We start from the raw sequence: 13,035 nt of genomic DNA on the forward strand, positions 1-13,035 counted from the left end.
AATGGCTGCTCAAGAAACTTCCGTGCAGACTTGTGTGTCATCCCCAGGTCTGCACCCCTGGCGGCCGTGGGTGGCCACCTCCCCGCTGGGCCTCCGTTCCTGCTGCTCTAACAGGAGGCCCTGTCAGCTCCCTGATTCCGGGAGCCGGGGCTGCGCACGACTGCACACGGGGAAGCTGTGTGGTTGTCCCAACACCCCGAGGTCACGCTGGAACCCCATCGTCCCTTCCCCGAGCGGAGACTCCATTGTCTAGAAGTCCAAAGCTCGTGTGCGTGGACTTGTTTCCTGTCTACTGCCCACTAGAAAGCAAGCTCCCTGAGGCCAGGACCCTGGCTCTGGGTCACCCCCGCCTCGCACAGAGCCCGGCCCACGTAGGCATCCAGCACGTGTGTGTGCACTGAACGCGTGTTGGCAGTTTCAAGCTGGTCTGACAGCTGCTGGCACACGTGGCCGTGCTTCACACCACGGGGGCCTCCTGCACCTGTTCTGGTCGCTCACCTGTGCGACAGATGTGGCCTAGAGGACCGGAGGCAGGGCTGCGCAGGCGCTCCTCCGCCTGGCCTCTGCCCCTAGGCTTTCTCGACTGGCTGCAGCCATCCCGACCTCTGTCTTGGTTTAGGGGACAGCCCCGTGGGGCCCACGTTTCTGTGTCTTCTTCCGGGTCTTGCTGTGGCTCTCTGGACCCACAAACCAAACTGCCCATTGACGGTCTCCACTGGAAGTCACATGGGCCCCTCAACGTCAGCATGCCCTAAACACCCAGAACTTCTCCCCAGGCCCCCCAAACTACCAGCCCTGACATGTTCCCTGGGCCAGTGACCAGCATCCCCAGTCACCCAAGCCTGAATCCTTTGCATCGTCTTTGATCTCTCCTTCTTCCTCCTCCCTTTCCCCACCCGATCAGGGACCCTGTGCTGGGCTCCTTGACCCTCCCAGACCGGTGCCCTCCCCTCCATGGCCTCCGTCTTGGTCTCAGTGCAGGTTCTCTGCGTGTCTCCTTAAGCGACTGCAGCATTCTCAACCTTGGCTGAGCAGTAGAAACACCCGGGGAGCCTTAAAAAAAAAATACCAGTGCTCGAACGGAAGCCCACACTCAATAGTGTGTTTCTCTGGGGGGTGGGGCCTAGTATTTTCATGGCTTTTTTTTTATTATGGAAAATTTCAAGCTATAAAGGCAAAAGTCTACGGAATGGTATAATGAGCCCCCACGCATCCTTCACCCCACTTCAACAATGATGAACTCAAGGCCAGTCTTTTTTCACCCGCCCCCGCTCCTCTGGAGCGTTTTGCAGCAGATCTCACATTTGTTTTTTATCTGTGAACATTTCAGATGTGTCTCCAAATGATAAGGACTCTTTAACAAAAATATAACCGCAATACCATTACCATAACTCAAATATTATTATCCTCTATTATCCACTATTAGTCCGTATTCCCACGTCTGACTTGCTCCTGTTTCATAAACGCATGTTTTAGCAGTGTGTAGCCGTCTCCCTCGTCCATCCAGAAGAGTGTTCCGTGGTCGGAATTCTGCATGCTCCTCCCCACGTGTCATTTAATAGGTTCCTCTGTATTTCTTGTAAATGGCTCATTAATCAGGCCCATTTCAGCTGGAGGGTGGGGGGACTGACTTCCTAAGTGGCTTCGAGTTGCTCTGTCAGGGGACACATACTCTCTGGTTGTCCTTTCTGACACGGCAGCAGCCGTGATAACACTCACCCCTAGCCGGTTTGGCTCAGTGGATAGAGCATCCTCAGCCTGTGGACCGGAGGATCCCAGGTTCGATCCCAGTCAAGGGCACCTACCTTGGTTGCAGGCTCCATCCCTGGCCCTGGTCGGGGCACGTGCATCAATGTGTCTCTCTCACATCCATGTTTCTTTCTCTCTGTCTTTCCCTCTCTCTTCCACTCTCTCGAAAAAATCAATGGAAAATGCCCTCCGGTGAGGATTAACGACAAAAAAATAAAGTGGTGACATTCAGTGCCCAAATCTGCTGATGGATGAGGGGTGACACCATGGCGACATCCTGAGTCTGTCGTCCCTTCATTTGCTAACTAGGAAACACATTCGATGACTGCCTGGTTACCCAGTGGTAAAGTTCACACAGGAAGTGCTTTATTCCTTTCCTGTTTTTTGTGTTTTCAAAGTACCCGTCGGTTCCCTGGCAGTAACCGGCTCACGTGGCGCGTTCTGATGCACAGCAGGCATTATTGTTACCGGTGTGGCGAGGTCTCCTTGTTGGCCAGGGGGAGCCCTTCGGGTTGGCTGCTGAGCCCGTGGAGGATACGGTGATCGCGGCGGCCTCCTGGCCGTCTGCTGCCGTGTGGTGTCGCAGCTCGTCTGGTGTTTCCTGCCCTATACCTGGAGCTCGTGGTTTCTCCGAGGAGCCCTGGCTCCTCTTACTGGGGAACGGACTGGAGACCGTGTGGCATTTTTAACATTTCCCGACTGTACTGCGTGTCCAGGCTTGGGAAGCATTGGCATCCGGGACACAGTCCGAATTCTGAAACTGACGTACCAGACCTCCCACCAACAGGCCCTGCCTGCCCTCTCGTCCTCGACCTCCCCGGGTCTTGCTGGGCCCTGAATTCTGGCCCTGCCCCCTGTTGGTGGGAGCTCCTTCTTGCCAGGATGGTCAAGTCTCTCGGTCCAGGCTGGAGTGGAGGGAGCAGGGTCGAGGGATCCAGGAGAGGTGTCAGTCATGCCAGACCTGTGCCGCTAAAGAACTTTGAGTGACATGGGGCCACTGGAGGGCTCTGAGCAGAGCAGTGGCGTGGCCTGACGTCGGTTTTTAAAGGACGCTCTGGCTCTGTGCTGGGAACAGGCTATGAGGGGCTGGGGCGGGAGCTGGGAGCTCTGGTTGGAGGCGGCTGCAGTCCAGGTGAGAGCTGATGGTGGCACAGCCACGTGGCAGCATCTGGCAGTGGTGAGAGTGGTTGGATTTAAGGCATGTTTTGAAAGCAGAGTTAACAGTATTTATTTTTTTTTAATCCTTACCCGAGGATATGTTTTACTGATTTTTAGAGCGAGACGAATGGAGAGAGAGAGAGAGAGAGAGACATCGATGTGAGAGAAACATCGATCAGCCGCCTCCTGTATGCACCCTGACCAGGGATCGAACCCATAACCTTTGGATGTACAACATGATGCTCCAACCAGCTGAGCCACCCGGCCAGGGCAAGAGTTCACAGTATTTCTGATGTGTTGGGGGGTGAGAGAGAAGACGTACAGATGACTTAAAAGTGTTGACCAGAGCCACCAGAAGGATGGAGTCAGAGGCGGCTGAGGGAGGCTCGTTGGGGGGTTACACTCAGCTAGAGACGCCCATCAGACATCCAAGTGGAGAGGCCCGAAGGGAGGTGTGTGTTCAAGTCTGAACTTTGTGAGGAGTCTGAACTGGGGAGTTGTCCACACACAGCAGGTGCTTAGAGCCGTGGGCGGGGTGAGCTCACCAAGGAGATGCATGTGGATGGAGAGGGCACGAAACCCCAGGGCGAGCCCTGGACCCAGGCGCCCCTTTTGGAAAGACGGGGCGTCGGCAGCTGTGGGACCTGTCTAGAGTTGATGAGGCGGAGCCGGCGAGGCTAACCCAGGAGCCAGTGGAATTTTCCAGCCACGGGTCTCGTTAGATGCTCAGTCAGCTTGAGGAGAAGGAAACAGCCCATGGATGCCCATGCTCATTCTCGTCCTGCGGCCGGGCCGGCACCGGGGAGTTTTCAGTTGGAAAGGAGATGTGAGCGTGGCTCCTGGTGTCGACATGACAGATGCTCTTTACGCACGCCCTGACCAAGCTGCCCCTCAGGGAGGCCGCCCCGTCTCCCCGCGTCCTGTCTGCATCTCTGGGAACTGGCGAGGCCTTTTCATCGCCCATCTTGACGTCAAGTGGCCGGCTTTTGGAAACACCTTTTACGCACGAAGCCTTTATTGAGTTTTCCAGGGCTGGCGTGATGCTCGTCTGAAATATGTGGGGGGTTTTTTTTTTTTTCTTTTTTTCTTTTTTCCCCTTCCATCCAGACGGGAACTCCGAGGAGGGAGAGGGTGGCCCTGTCCTGCGTGTCGCATGCCGCCCAGTGCCCCCTGGCTCAGCCAGCGCTGTCCTCACCGTGCCCATCTCTCACCTGAATTTCCGCCAAGCGGAGTTTATTAAAAATAACCCATCCTGTCGGGCTCTGACTTCGCCCTCGGGAAAGGCTGGTCCTCGGCACCGTCCCGACGGCTGTGCATCTCGAGTCCGCAGGAGGCTGGCTGCTTCAGAGCGGGGCCCCGGTGCTGGGGCCGGCAGAACTGTCTGTGCACCTCCTCAGACCGCAGGGTAACTCAGCCTTAGCCGTGCTTGTCGAGGGGCTCCTGGGACCCTGAGAAGGACGCCCCTCCCCTTCCCGCCGAGAAATAGAGTCAGTGGCCTTAATGAGGGCGATGGCTAGATTTGGCTCCTGGAGGGCAAAGAGGATTTGCCCAGCTGATCATGGGATCACAAGGGGTTCCAGGTTAGTGTCAACCTGCACAGGCCAATGGGGTCTTGCCATGGACTTCTTAACAATGGACGTACTTGCCCTAGCCGGTTTGGCTCAGTGGATAGAGCATCAGCCTGTGGGTTCAATTCCCGGGTTCAATTCCGGTCAAAGGGCACATACCTTGGTTGCAGGCTCCTCCCCAGCCCAGGCCCGGTCAGGGCATGTGCAGGAGGCAACCAATTGATGTGTTTCTCTCACATGGATGTTTCTCTCTCTGTCTTTCCCTCTCTCTTCCACTCTTCCTAAAAAGATCAATGGAAAAATATCCTCCAGTGAGGATTAACAACAACAAAATGGACATACTTGCCCTGGTTGGTGTGGCTCTGTTGGGCATCATCCCATGCACCGAGAAGTTGCCGGCTCAATTCCCGGTCAGGGCACATGCCTGGGTTGCCGGCTTGATTCCCAGTGTGGAGCATGCAGGAGGCAGCTGATCAGAGTTCTACGCTCACATTGATGTTTCTCTCTCTCTCCCTTTCTTTTCCTCTCTCTCTAAAGATCAATAGAAATATCTTTTTAAAAAACGGACATGCTTCTTCTCTAACCTATTTTCTGGGAGCCTCATGGCCTCTGAGCTCTGTTGACACCCTGCCGTGGCCACACTTGGGTCTCTTCTCTCGGGGGCTGGGGAGGTTCGGCAGATCCTCAACCAGACCTACTCGGCACACACTTACTGGATGCCTCCCATGCCGCACTGTGTTCCGGCCGCTGGAGACTGTGCGGGGAGCAGGGGAAGTACGCTCCTGCGCCTTGGAGCTTGCCTTCTGATTAAATGAGAGATTGAAAACACATATGAACTCAAACTAGCGGTTAGTTCGGATGCCTGTTAAGCATTTGTTATGTGTTGCTGTGTAAGAAATTACCTCAAAACTTAGCAGCTTGAAACAACACTTTATGATCTCATAGTTCTGTGGGTCAAGATTTGGAAATGATCCAGAAACAGAGAAGCATCGAACTGACTGTCAAACCTCAGAGGAAAGGTGGGGGGTGGGGGGGAGGAAGGGGTAAGAGATCAACCAAAGGACTTGTATGCATGCATATAAGCATTACCAATGGACACAGACACTAGGGGGTTGAGGGCATGTGCTGGGGGGTGGGGGGAAAATAATATTGTAATAGCTATGTATGGGCCAGGGGGGTACTTGAAATATCAGGGGGACCACGCTGTAAAGTATATGATTGTCTAACCCAGTGGTCGGCAAACTCATTAGTCAACAGAGCCAAATATCAACAGTACAACGATTGAAATTTCTTTTGAGAGCCAAATTTTTTAAACTTAAACTTCTTCTAAGGCCACTTCTTCAAAATAGACTCGCCCAGGCCGTGGTATTTTGTGGAAGAGCCACACTCAAGGGCCAAAGAGCCGCATGTGGCTCGCGAGCCGCAGTTTGCCGACCACAGGTCTAACCCCCTATGTTGTACACCTGAAACTAATGCAGAATAATATTGAATGTGAACTATAATTAAAAAAAAAAGGATGGAAAACTATATGTTTTTCATCACAATAAAAAAAATTTAAGAATTAAAAAAAAGATTTGGAAATGGTTTCCTGAGGTGCCACTGGCCCAGGTCTCTCACGAGTTCTATCAAGATGCTGGGGCTGCAGGCATCTGTATCCTTGGTCTGTTTCCAGCTCACACACACGGCCAGCGGGTGGGTGAGGCCTCGGCCGTTCCTCCTGCCTCTCAGTCGGTACCCCGGCGTGGCCAGCGGTCCACTCCTCCCGTCTTTCTCTGGTCCTGTCCCATCTGTTGCCATTGAATCCCTGCCTGACCCAGACCCAAGTGGGCTCCTCAGATCAAAGAACCGTCTGCTCAGGCGGAGCTGGGTCTTCAAAAGGGGGTGCAGGGCCCTACTGGCGTGGCTCAGTCAGTAATTGATCGTCGCCCTATGAACCAGGAGGTCATGGTTGATTCCTGGTCAGTGCACATGCCCGGGCTGCAGGCTCAGTCCCCAGTGGGGGCCTGCAGGAGGCAGCCAATCAATGATTCTCTCTCATCACTGATGCTTCTATCTCTCTCTCCCTCTTCCTTCCTCCCTGAAACCAATACAAAAATATATTTATTTAAAGAGGGGCCGGGGGAGGTGCAAGAACCATTGGTGTCCAGGCCCGGGGGGGGGGGGAGCCAGCAGCAAGGTGGGGAGTAGCTCTGGAGGGGCAAGTGGAGAGTGCCCTCCCACAGGCCACATGGTCAGCACAGGCAGGACACCAAGGCCAACATGGGCAGAGCGGGTGTTTCTCCAGAAAGGGCCATGGCAAGCAGCGCTGCCAACCAGCACGTCACTGGTCCCTGCTGTGAGGACTCTGGAAAAGCTGACCACATCGGTAATTACAGAGCCGGAGGTGGCCAGACCTCATAGCATCTCTGACTTCACCTTCCTTTCGGGGCAGGAGAAGGTCTCCCGGGAGAAGGAGGTGAAGCTAAAGCTAGAGGCCGAGAGAGTTCCATCCAGCTTGCTCGCTCTCACTCTCTCTCTCTCCATATATATATATATATATGTATATATATATATATATACACTTTTGTGTATAAAAGTATATATATATATATATATATATATATATATATATATATATATATATATATATATATATTTTTTTTTTTTAAGAGAAAGAGAGAGAGAGAGAAATATCAATGATCGATTGGCTGCCTCCTGCACACCCCACACTGCAGATCGAGCCCGCAACCCCAGGCATATGCCCTGACCAGGAATCGAACGGTGACCTCCCGGTTCACAGGTCAACGCACAACCACTGAGCCACGCCAGCCAGGCTGACTCTCCGCTCTTTAAACCAGTTTAGTTGAAAACATGGCAGGTCCCTTCCTACCAGCTCTTAAACAGCCTCTGAGGAAACGTGTCTTACGAGAGAGGACCTATTTCACCAGCGTCCTCTGAGGTCGATGGTTCAGTAGGAAAAGGCCAGGAGAGTGACACGTTAGCTTACAAACGAGGCCGCACACAGGTGTCTAATCTCTCTGGCAGCCGCAGGTACAGACGTAGTTCCTTTTGCCTTCAACGCAGGGTAGCATTTTGCCCTTCATGTTGGAGCCCTATCTTCATCCCACAGGGCACTCGCTTGTGGCATAAATGACAGTGCTGAGAGCAGGTGCCTCCGTCGGTGGGCACCACGATGTATCTGGGGAAGAGAAATGCCCTCCGGGTGGACGGGCCTGGGTGCTCTTTGGGGCTCTGGCTGTTAGGGTTGAGCTGTGGGCAGCAGCTCGTTTCCGGTGGGCATTCCAGCAGAGAGGGCGGTGTGTGTCCCCTCGGTGGGGGTGGGACAAGTCCCAGCACCCTCTCTGGTAGGAGGGAGTTGACAGATGGAGGTCACGGGGGCATACCTTGGGGTGGTTACCTCTCTTGTCCCTGAAGCCATGGTGGCTGTCATTTCCCTGCCAGCTCTCATGGTGATGGCCTAGGCTGGCGGCCCAACCTCTTCTCCGCTGCTTATGTCTTCTGCTTTAGGGTGACTTCTGCAGCTTTTGCCCACTACCTGGGCAAATGTGTGCCCACGGCAGCGGGTTTCCCGGGGGTCCCCGCCTCAGGTAGTGGGAGCTGCCTGAGCTCTGCCCACAGGGGAGCTGCCAGGGGGCCTCCTCTCTGCAGGTGGCCTCTTAGGACATGTCTCCCATGAGCCCCCCCTGGTGTGTGTGTGTGTGTGTGGGGGAGTCACTGTGGAGACAAGGCCTGTCACTCCAGGTGACTTAATCAGCGTGGAAAGCCCACCGGAAGCCGCCGGCTGGTTTTCTGCCTCCCAACACAAATGCCCTTCAAGTGGCGGTGACCTGACGTGGACTCTCGGAGAAAGGCCTTTTGATCCCGGGCCGGGATGCCTGTCCCCGCGTGCTCCCGCTGCCTCCCTGTGGAACCGCGGCGCCCCGCCGCCCAGCCAGGCTCTGCTGGGAGGCAGCTGACCTGAAAGTGATGTTATTTTGTTTTCACGTGGGTTTTAATACACACCTAGAGCAAGAATATTTTCAGCCGGCTATTGAGGCTGATTAGTGAGTCTTAGGTCTCCGTTAGGTTAAATAGAGCCGTCTTCACAGATGTATTTTGGGACAGTGCAAATCCAGGGTTCTGCATGGGATTGAGTTACCCCAAAAAGGTGGTCTGGGCCTTGCAAAGCAGTCTGGGTAAATTCCCATGGTGCCAGACCACTAGACAGGGCGTCCAGAGCAACAGACATGGGGTGCTTCTCTCCTCACCCTGGAAAAGGGGGGTCAGTTGTACTCTAGACTCAGCTCCCAGCCCTGTTGCTTGCCGGCTTAATTGTATTTGAACTAGTTGTGTTTGGCCTCAGTTTCTTCATCTGTAAATTGGGAATAATAATACCCGCCTCTCGGGGTGAGTCTATAATGTACTCCATATTGTGTGGAGGTGTGTGCTCACATGAGTATCAGTTTGGGGGGATTGTTGGGGAGCATAGAGGGGGAAGGTAACAGGAAAAACTCAAGAAGAAAGAGATACCTTCTCTTCTTAAATGGTCTCAGGACATCATGAATTAAATCATTAAGAAATGACCAGTCCCACCAGGCCCATCCTAATGGTGAGGGGCATTGGCCTTCGGAGAGAGAGGGGCTGAGGCCGGTGGCCCACGGGGGTCAGGAGGAGGGTGCTCAGTGCTGGCTGTGCTGCGACCAGCTGTGTGACCTTAGGCCAGGCCTCTACCTCTCTGAGCCTCGTGTCCAGCCTGCAGAGCGAGTGGATTGAATTCCTTCCAGACCCACCATCCCATAGTCCTGTGACTCAAAGGATCGTCGTGTCCATGTTTCTTCCTCGGAGAAATTCATTGCATCTTGATCCTCCTCCATTAGAAGAGAAACGGTCATGAGGGGAAACTCACTCACTTCGGATGGAAATGTGCCTGGCCGCCTCTGTGGGCGTCCCAAGGGCTGTCCGCGCTTCCCTTTTTCTGGGACGTCTTCTGGGAGGGCCTGGGGAGACACTGGCCCTAGCCATGGGGTCCAGAGGTCACCTTGAACCGGGGCGGGAAGGCCTGGGGCATCTTAACTCCGAAGAGGGGGAGCCAGAGAGGGGAGGAGTTTCCGTCTGTGCCGATGTCACTGTCTCTGCCTCCTCTGAAATAGCTGTGCTTTGGGGCCGAGATTGACAAATCCTCGAGTGGGAGATGTTGAAATGGTTGTAAACAACTTGCAGTCAGTTCCCGTGTCCACATGAGAAAGGCACGCTCACCCCGGCTTCTGGTCAGCTCCAGGCTCTTAGGCACTTGGCAGGGGCGCCAGGGCAGTGACGGGGCCGCTCTGGGTCAAGGGAAATGAAAAGGCCCGCCTTGCAGAGGCCTCGCTTCTTCAGGGCCGGGGCCCACTGGCTGGGTCTGCTGCCTCGCGTTCTAAATTCCTCGGTGGTGTTGACAAAGTGCTCTGGGCTGGGAGGTCCAAGTCCCAGCCCTGCCACCTCCCCTGGGCAACTCCCTGGAACCCCCCTCCACCGCCCCTGCTCTTCACATGCGGGTGAAGGGGGGTAGGGGTTGCCCCCGCCCTCCCACTCATTTCCTGGGCTCTTTGGAGGTTCAGATAAGAGCATCTGAAAAACCTCTGTGTTCGCTCGCAAAGTGTAATCCTAACAATGGCCATCATTATGGCAACTGTTAACTGAGGATTTACTATGTGCCCAGCTCTGGGCTAAGAGCTTTCTCACGTTCTAGCTGCACGGTCACCCCGTGAGTCCGTGCTTTTTCCGTGTGCATTTCACGGAGGTCAAGGAAGTTGTCTAAGGTCACCCAGCTTGGAAGGTCCGCGTGGCCAAAGGCAGCCTTTCGGGGGTGGGCCTCCCACTTCGGTGGCTTGTTATTTTCCAGTGACTTCCTTTGATTGATCTGTGCCGGTGGTTCTCAGCCCGGCTTCCTGGCATCTCCACCTCAGCTGCCTGGATGCCCGGCCCTTGTCGCCAGAAGGTCTGACTTGGGTGGGGTGGGTGAGGCCCGAGCACCAGGGCTGGCTCCCCGGGGATTCTGACGTGCAGCCCGAAGGACAGCCGCTGTCCCAGGCACGTGTCCACGCTGGTGCAGAGCAGGCTGGATGGGATGTCAGGCCGCCTGCCCTCCCTGGGCGTCAGCTCCCTGCCCTGTAGGAGGGGATGGGCCGCTCCAGGGAGTCTTCTCCTGGGGCCCCGAAGGTTCTGTAACTCTAAGACGCTCATGAGCAAAATCTCTTACTGTCCTTTTCCTTCTTCTGTTTTAGGCAGAATATGAAGTTACTCCAGATGAAAAACTGGGAGAAAAAGGGAAGGAAATTATGACCAAGTACCTCACCCCTAAGGTAAGAGGCCGCCCACACCCCACAGCAGGAGGACTGGGAGGCCTGATCCAGGAATATGGGCCCCCAGATCTGTGCTGGGCCGTGTGGCTGCCATGGGTCTCCGGAGATCCAGAATCTTCATCCTTCCCCACAGAGTGCCCATGCCTGGAAGGACCCACTCGGGTGCCCAGGCCAGGCCAGCAGGTGGTTGTGAGGGGTCCGTGTGGCAGAGAAGGGTTTGGGGGAGATGGGAGGGGAAGAGGGTGGCCGAGGCTGTGTTGGCAAGGGCAATGTCAGTTGAACACGTAACAGAATGCAGAGTATTCTGAAGTAGGTTCTGGAGTAAACAGGGTGAGGGGCCGCCCTGACCCCACCTCAGGAGCACCCCCTTGTGGCTGAAGGGAGAGAGGCAGTGCCACCCCCTTTTCATTCCCCCCGGGGCCCTGGCGGCCTTGGTCCCTGGAACTTGTGTCTTCTTCCCCCCACTTGACAGATCAGTGTGTTCTCCGTCCATGCCAGAGAAGCTGGCCTGGGGCTGGGTGTTCATCCCAGCTCTGCCACCCACGCAGTCCTGTTTCCTCTGGGCCTCAGAGTCCCTTCCTTAAAAGTGGCCCTCCCCCCAGACCCGCCTCCCGGAGGCACTGAGAGCCTGCGAGGAGACCAGCATGCGGACAGCTTTGCGCGCGTCCTGCACCCTGTGGGCAGCGGCGGCTTCGTCCTCCCCCCGGACCTGGACTCTGTGGGCGCCAGCCCCCCCCCCCAGGAAGCATGCTCCTCACGTCCAGGCTGCTGGCGGAGCAAAGGCACCGTGGCCTGTGCGATGGGGGCCTGGCTGCCCACCCATCACTCCGTGGGGCAGGGGCGGCCACACACAGGCACGGAGGTCAGGAAACGGCCCGCTCCTAACGCCCACAAGGCCTTGGTGGTCCTCTGCCCAGGCCCCAGTGCTCTTTGCTGTGAAACGGGTGAGGCTTGGCCCGTTCATCGCAGAGGGTCCCTCAAACGGGACAGTCACAGACGCTGCCCTCTCCCAGCCCACACTGAGGGAAGGACGGGTTGTTCACAAGACAAGAACCAAGCGGGAAGCAGAGGAGACGCTTCTAGGCAGGGAGAGGTGTGTGTTGCGGATGGGACATAGAGACTCCCACGGTGCGACATCTGGCCCCTAAAGAAAGGCGGCCCCTGACCCACCTTAATTAATTAATCAGTTGACCCTTAATTAGCTTGACTCCAAAGGCCCTCCCTGCCTGCCACCTGGGGTGCTAACCCCGGGGCCCGTGTGCATGGGCGACGGCACCGAGGCTGGGGCAGCCTGAGCCGGGTGTGCAGGTACCCGGGTGGACTCCACTCGGGAGATGGGGGTTGGAGGGGGGCGGGGGTGGACAGAATCCAGGCCACGTGCAGCAGCGCCTCCAGCAGCAGCTGGGCCGCTGAAAGCCTGCAGCCCCTTGTGAAGGCGTCCATGTGACTCGAGGGGGTTAACCCACAGCAGCCCCTTCACCCCGGGGCTTTAAGAACGACAGCTCGCTGACTGGGCGCCTACGGGAGCCAGACGCCACCTCGACGTTCTCTGTGATGGAGTTCCGCCTCCGGAGAGAGAGGAGAGACAGACGGCCTGTGCACAGGCAGCGCGGCCGGGAGGGGGAGCCTGCTGCAGGCGCAGCTAATGGGACAGCGCAGGCAGCTTCCACGGCGGCTCTGCTCTGCCCCCCTGCCTGGGTTCCCTGCAGACAGTAGCAGCCATCATGTACTGAGGACCCACTGTGTGCCGGCGCCGTCTCACTCAGTCTTTGCTGTCACCGTGTGACGTGCTTCTGTTGGCTCCACCTTAGGGGGGGGGGGGCGGGGAGGCTCTGGAGGGGCCGTCCCTGTCCCAGGTCACACAGCCGCGATTGAGCCCGGGTTGGGGTGACCCAGGAGCCCTGGGTCCCCTGTGGTGCATTGTTTCCCATGCCTGCCCCCTCGCTGCCGCACCGCCCCATCCCGCAGGTCTGCGGCCTGGCTGATCTCAGAGAGGATTAAGAAGGGGCTCTTTGCCCGGCCTCGCCGACTCTTTCTGCCTATCCGGGGGCTGCTGTGGGCTACCCTCTCTCCCCACTTGGCCAACCTCGTCCACAAGCCTCTGCCAGTGGACCCCCCGTCTGGGCCCTCCAGGCCGCCGGCCCCGCTCAGGGCCGCCTCCGCCTCCTGGCGGGCAGGCCCAGCCTCCCGCAGCTCAGACAGCTTTACGAGGGCCTCAGAGCTGCCAGCAGGTCTTTCTC

The 13,035-nt window shown here is 56.4% G+C and overlaps 1 protein-coding gene across 4 annotated transcripts in view; it reads left to right on the plus strand.

Annotated features, from left to right (window-relative positions):
• Positions 1–13,035, plus strand: part of GRK5 (G protein-coupled receptor kinase 5) — a 182,792-nt gene that overhangs the window by 132,326 nt on the left and 37,431 nt on the right. For 3 of the 4 annotated variants that reach the window (XM_008144361.3, XM_028149593.2, XM_028149596.2), the window contains one exon: positions 10,718–10,795. The exons of the other annotated variant lie outside the window; for it this stretch is intronic. In XM_008144361.3, the coding sequence (XP_008142583.1) occupies positions 10,718–10,795 (78 nt within the window). The remainder of the gene's footprint in view (positions 1–10,717; positions 10,796–13,035) is intronic. 4 annotated transcript variants of the gene reach the window in all.

The sequence above is a fragment of the Eptesicus fuscus genome, chromosome 17 (assembly GCF_027574615.1).
Source record: "Eptesicus fuscus isolate TK198812 chromosome 17, DD_ASM_mEF_20220401, whole genome shotgun sequence".
Lineage (NCBI taxonomy): Eukaryota > Metazoa > Chordata > Mammalia > Chiroptera > Vespertilionidae > Eptesicus > Eptesicus fuscus.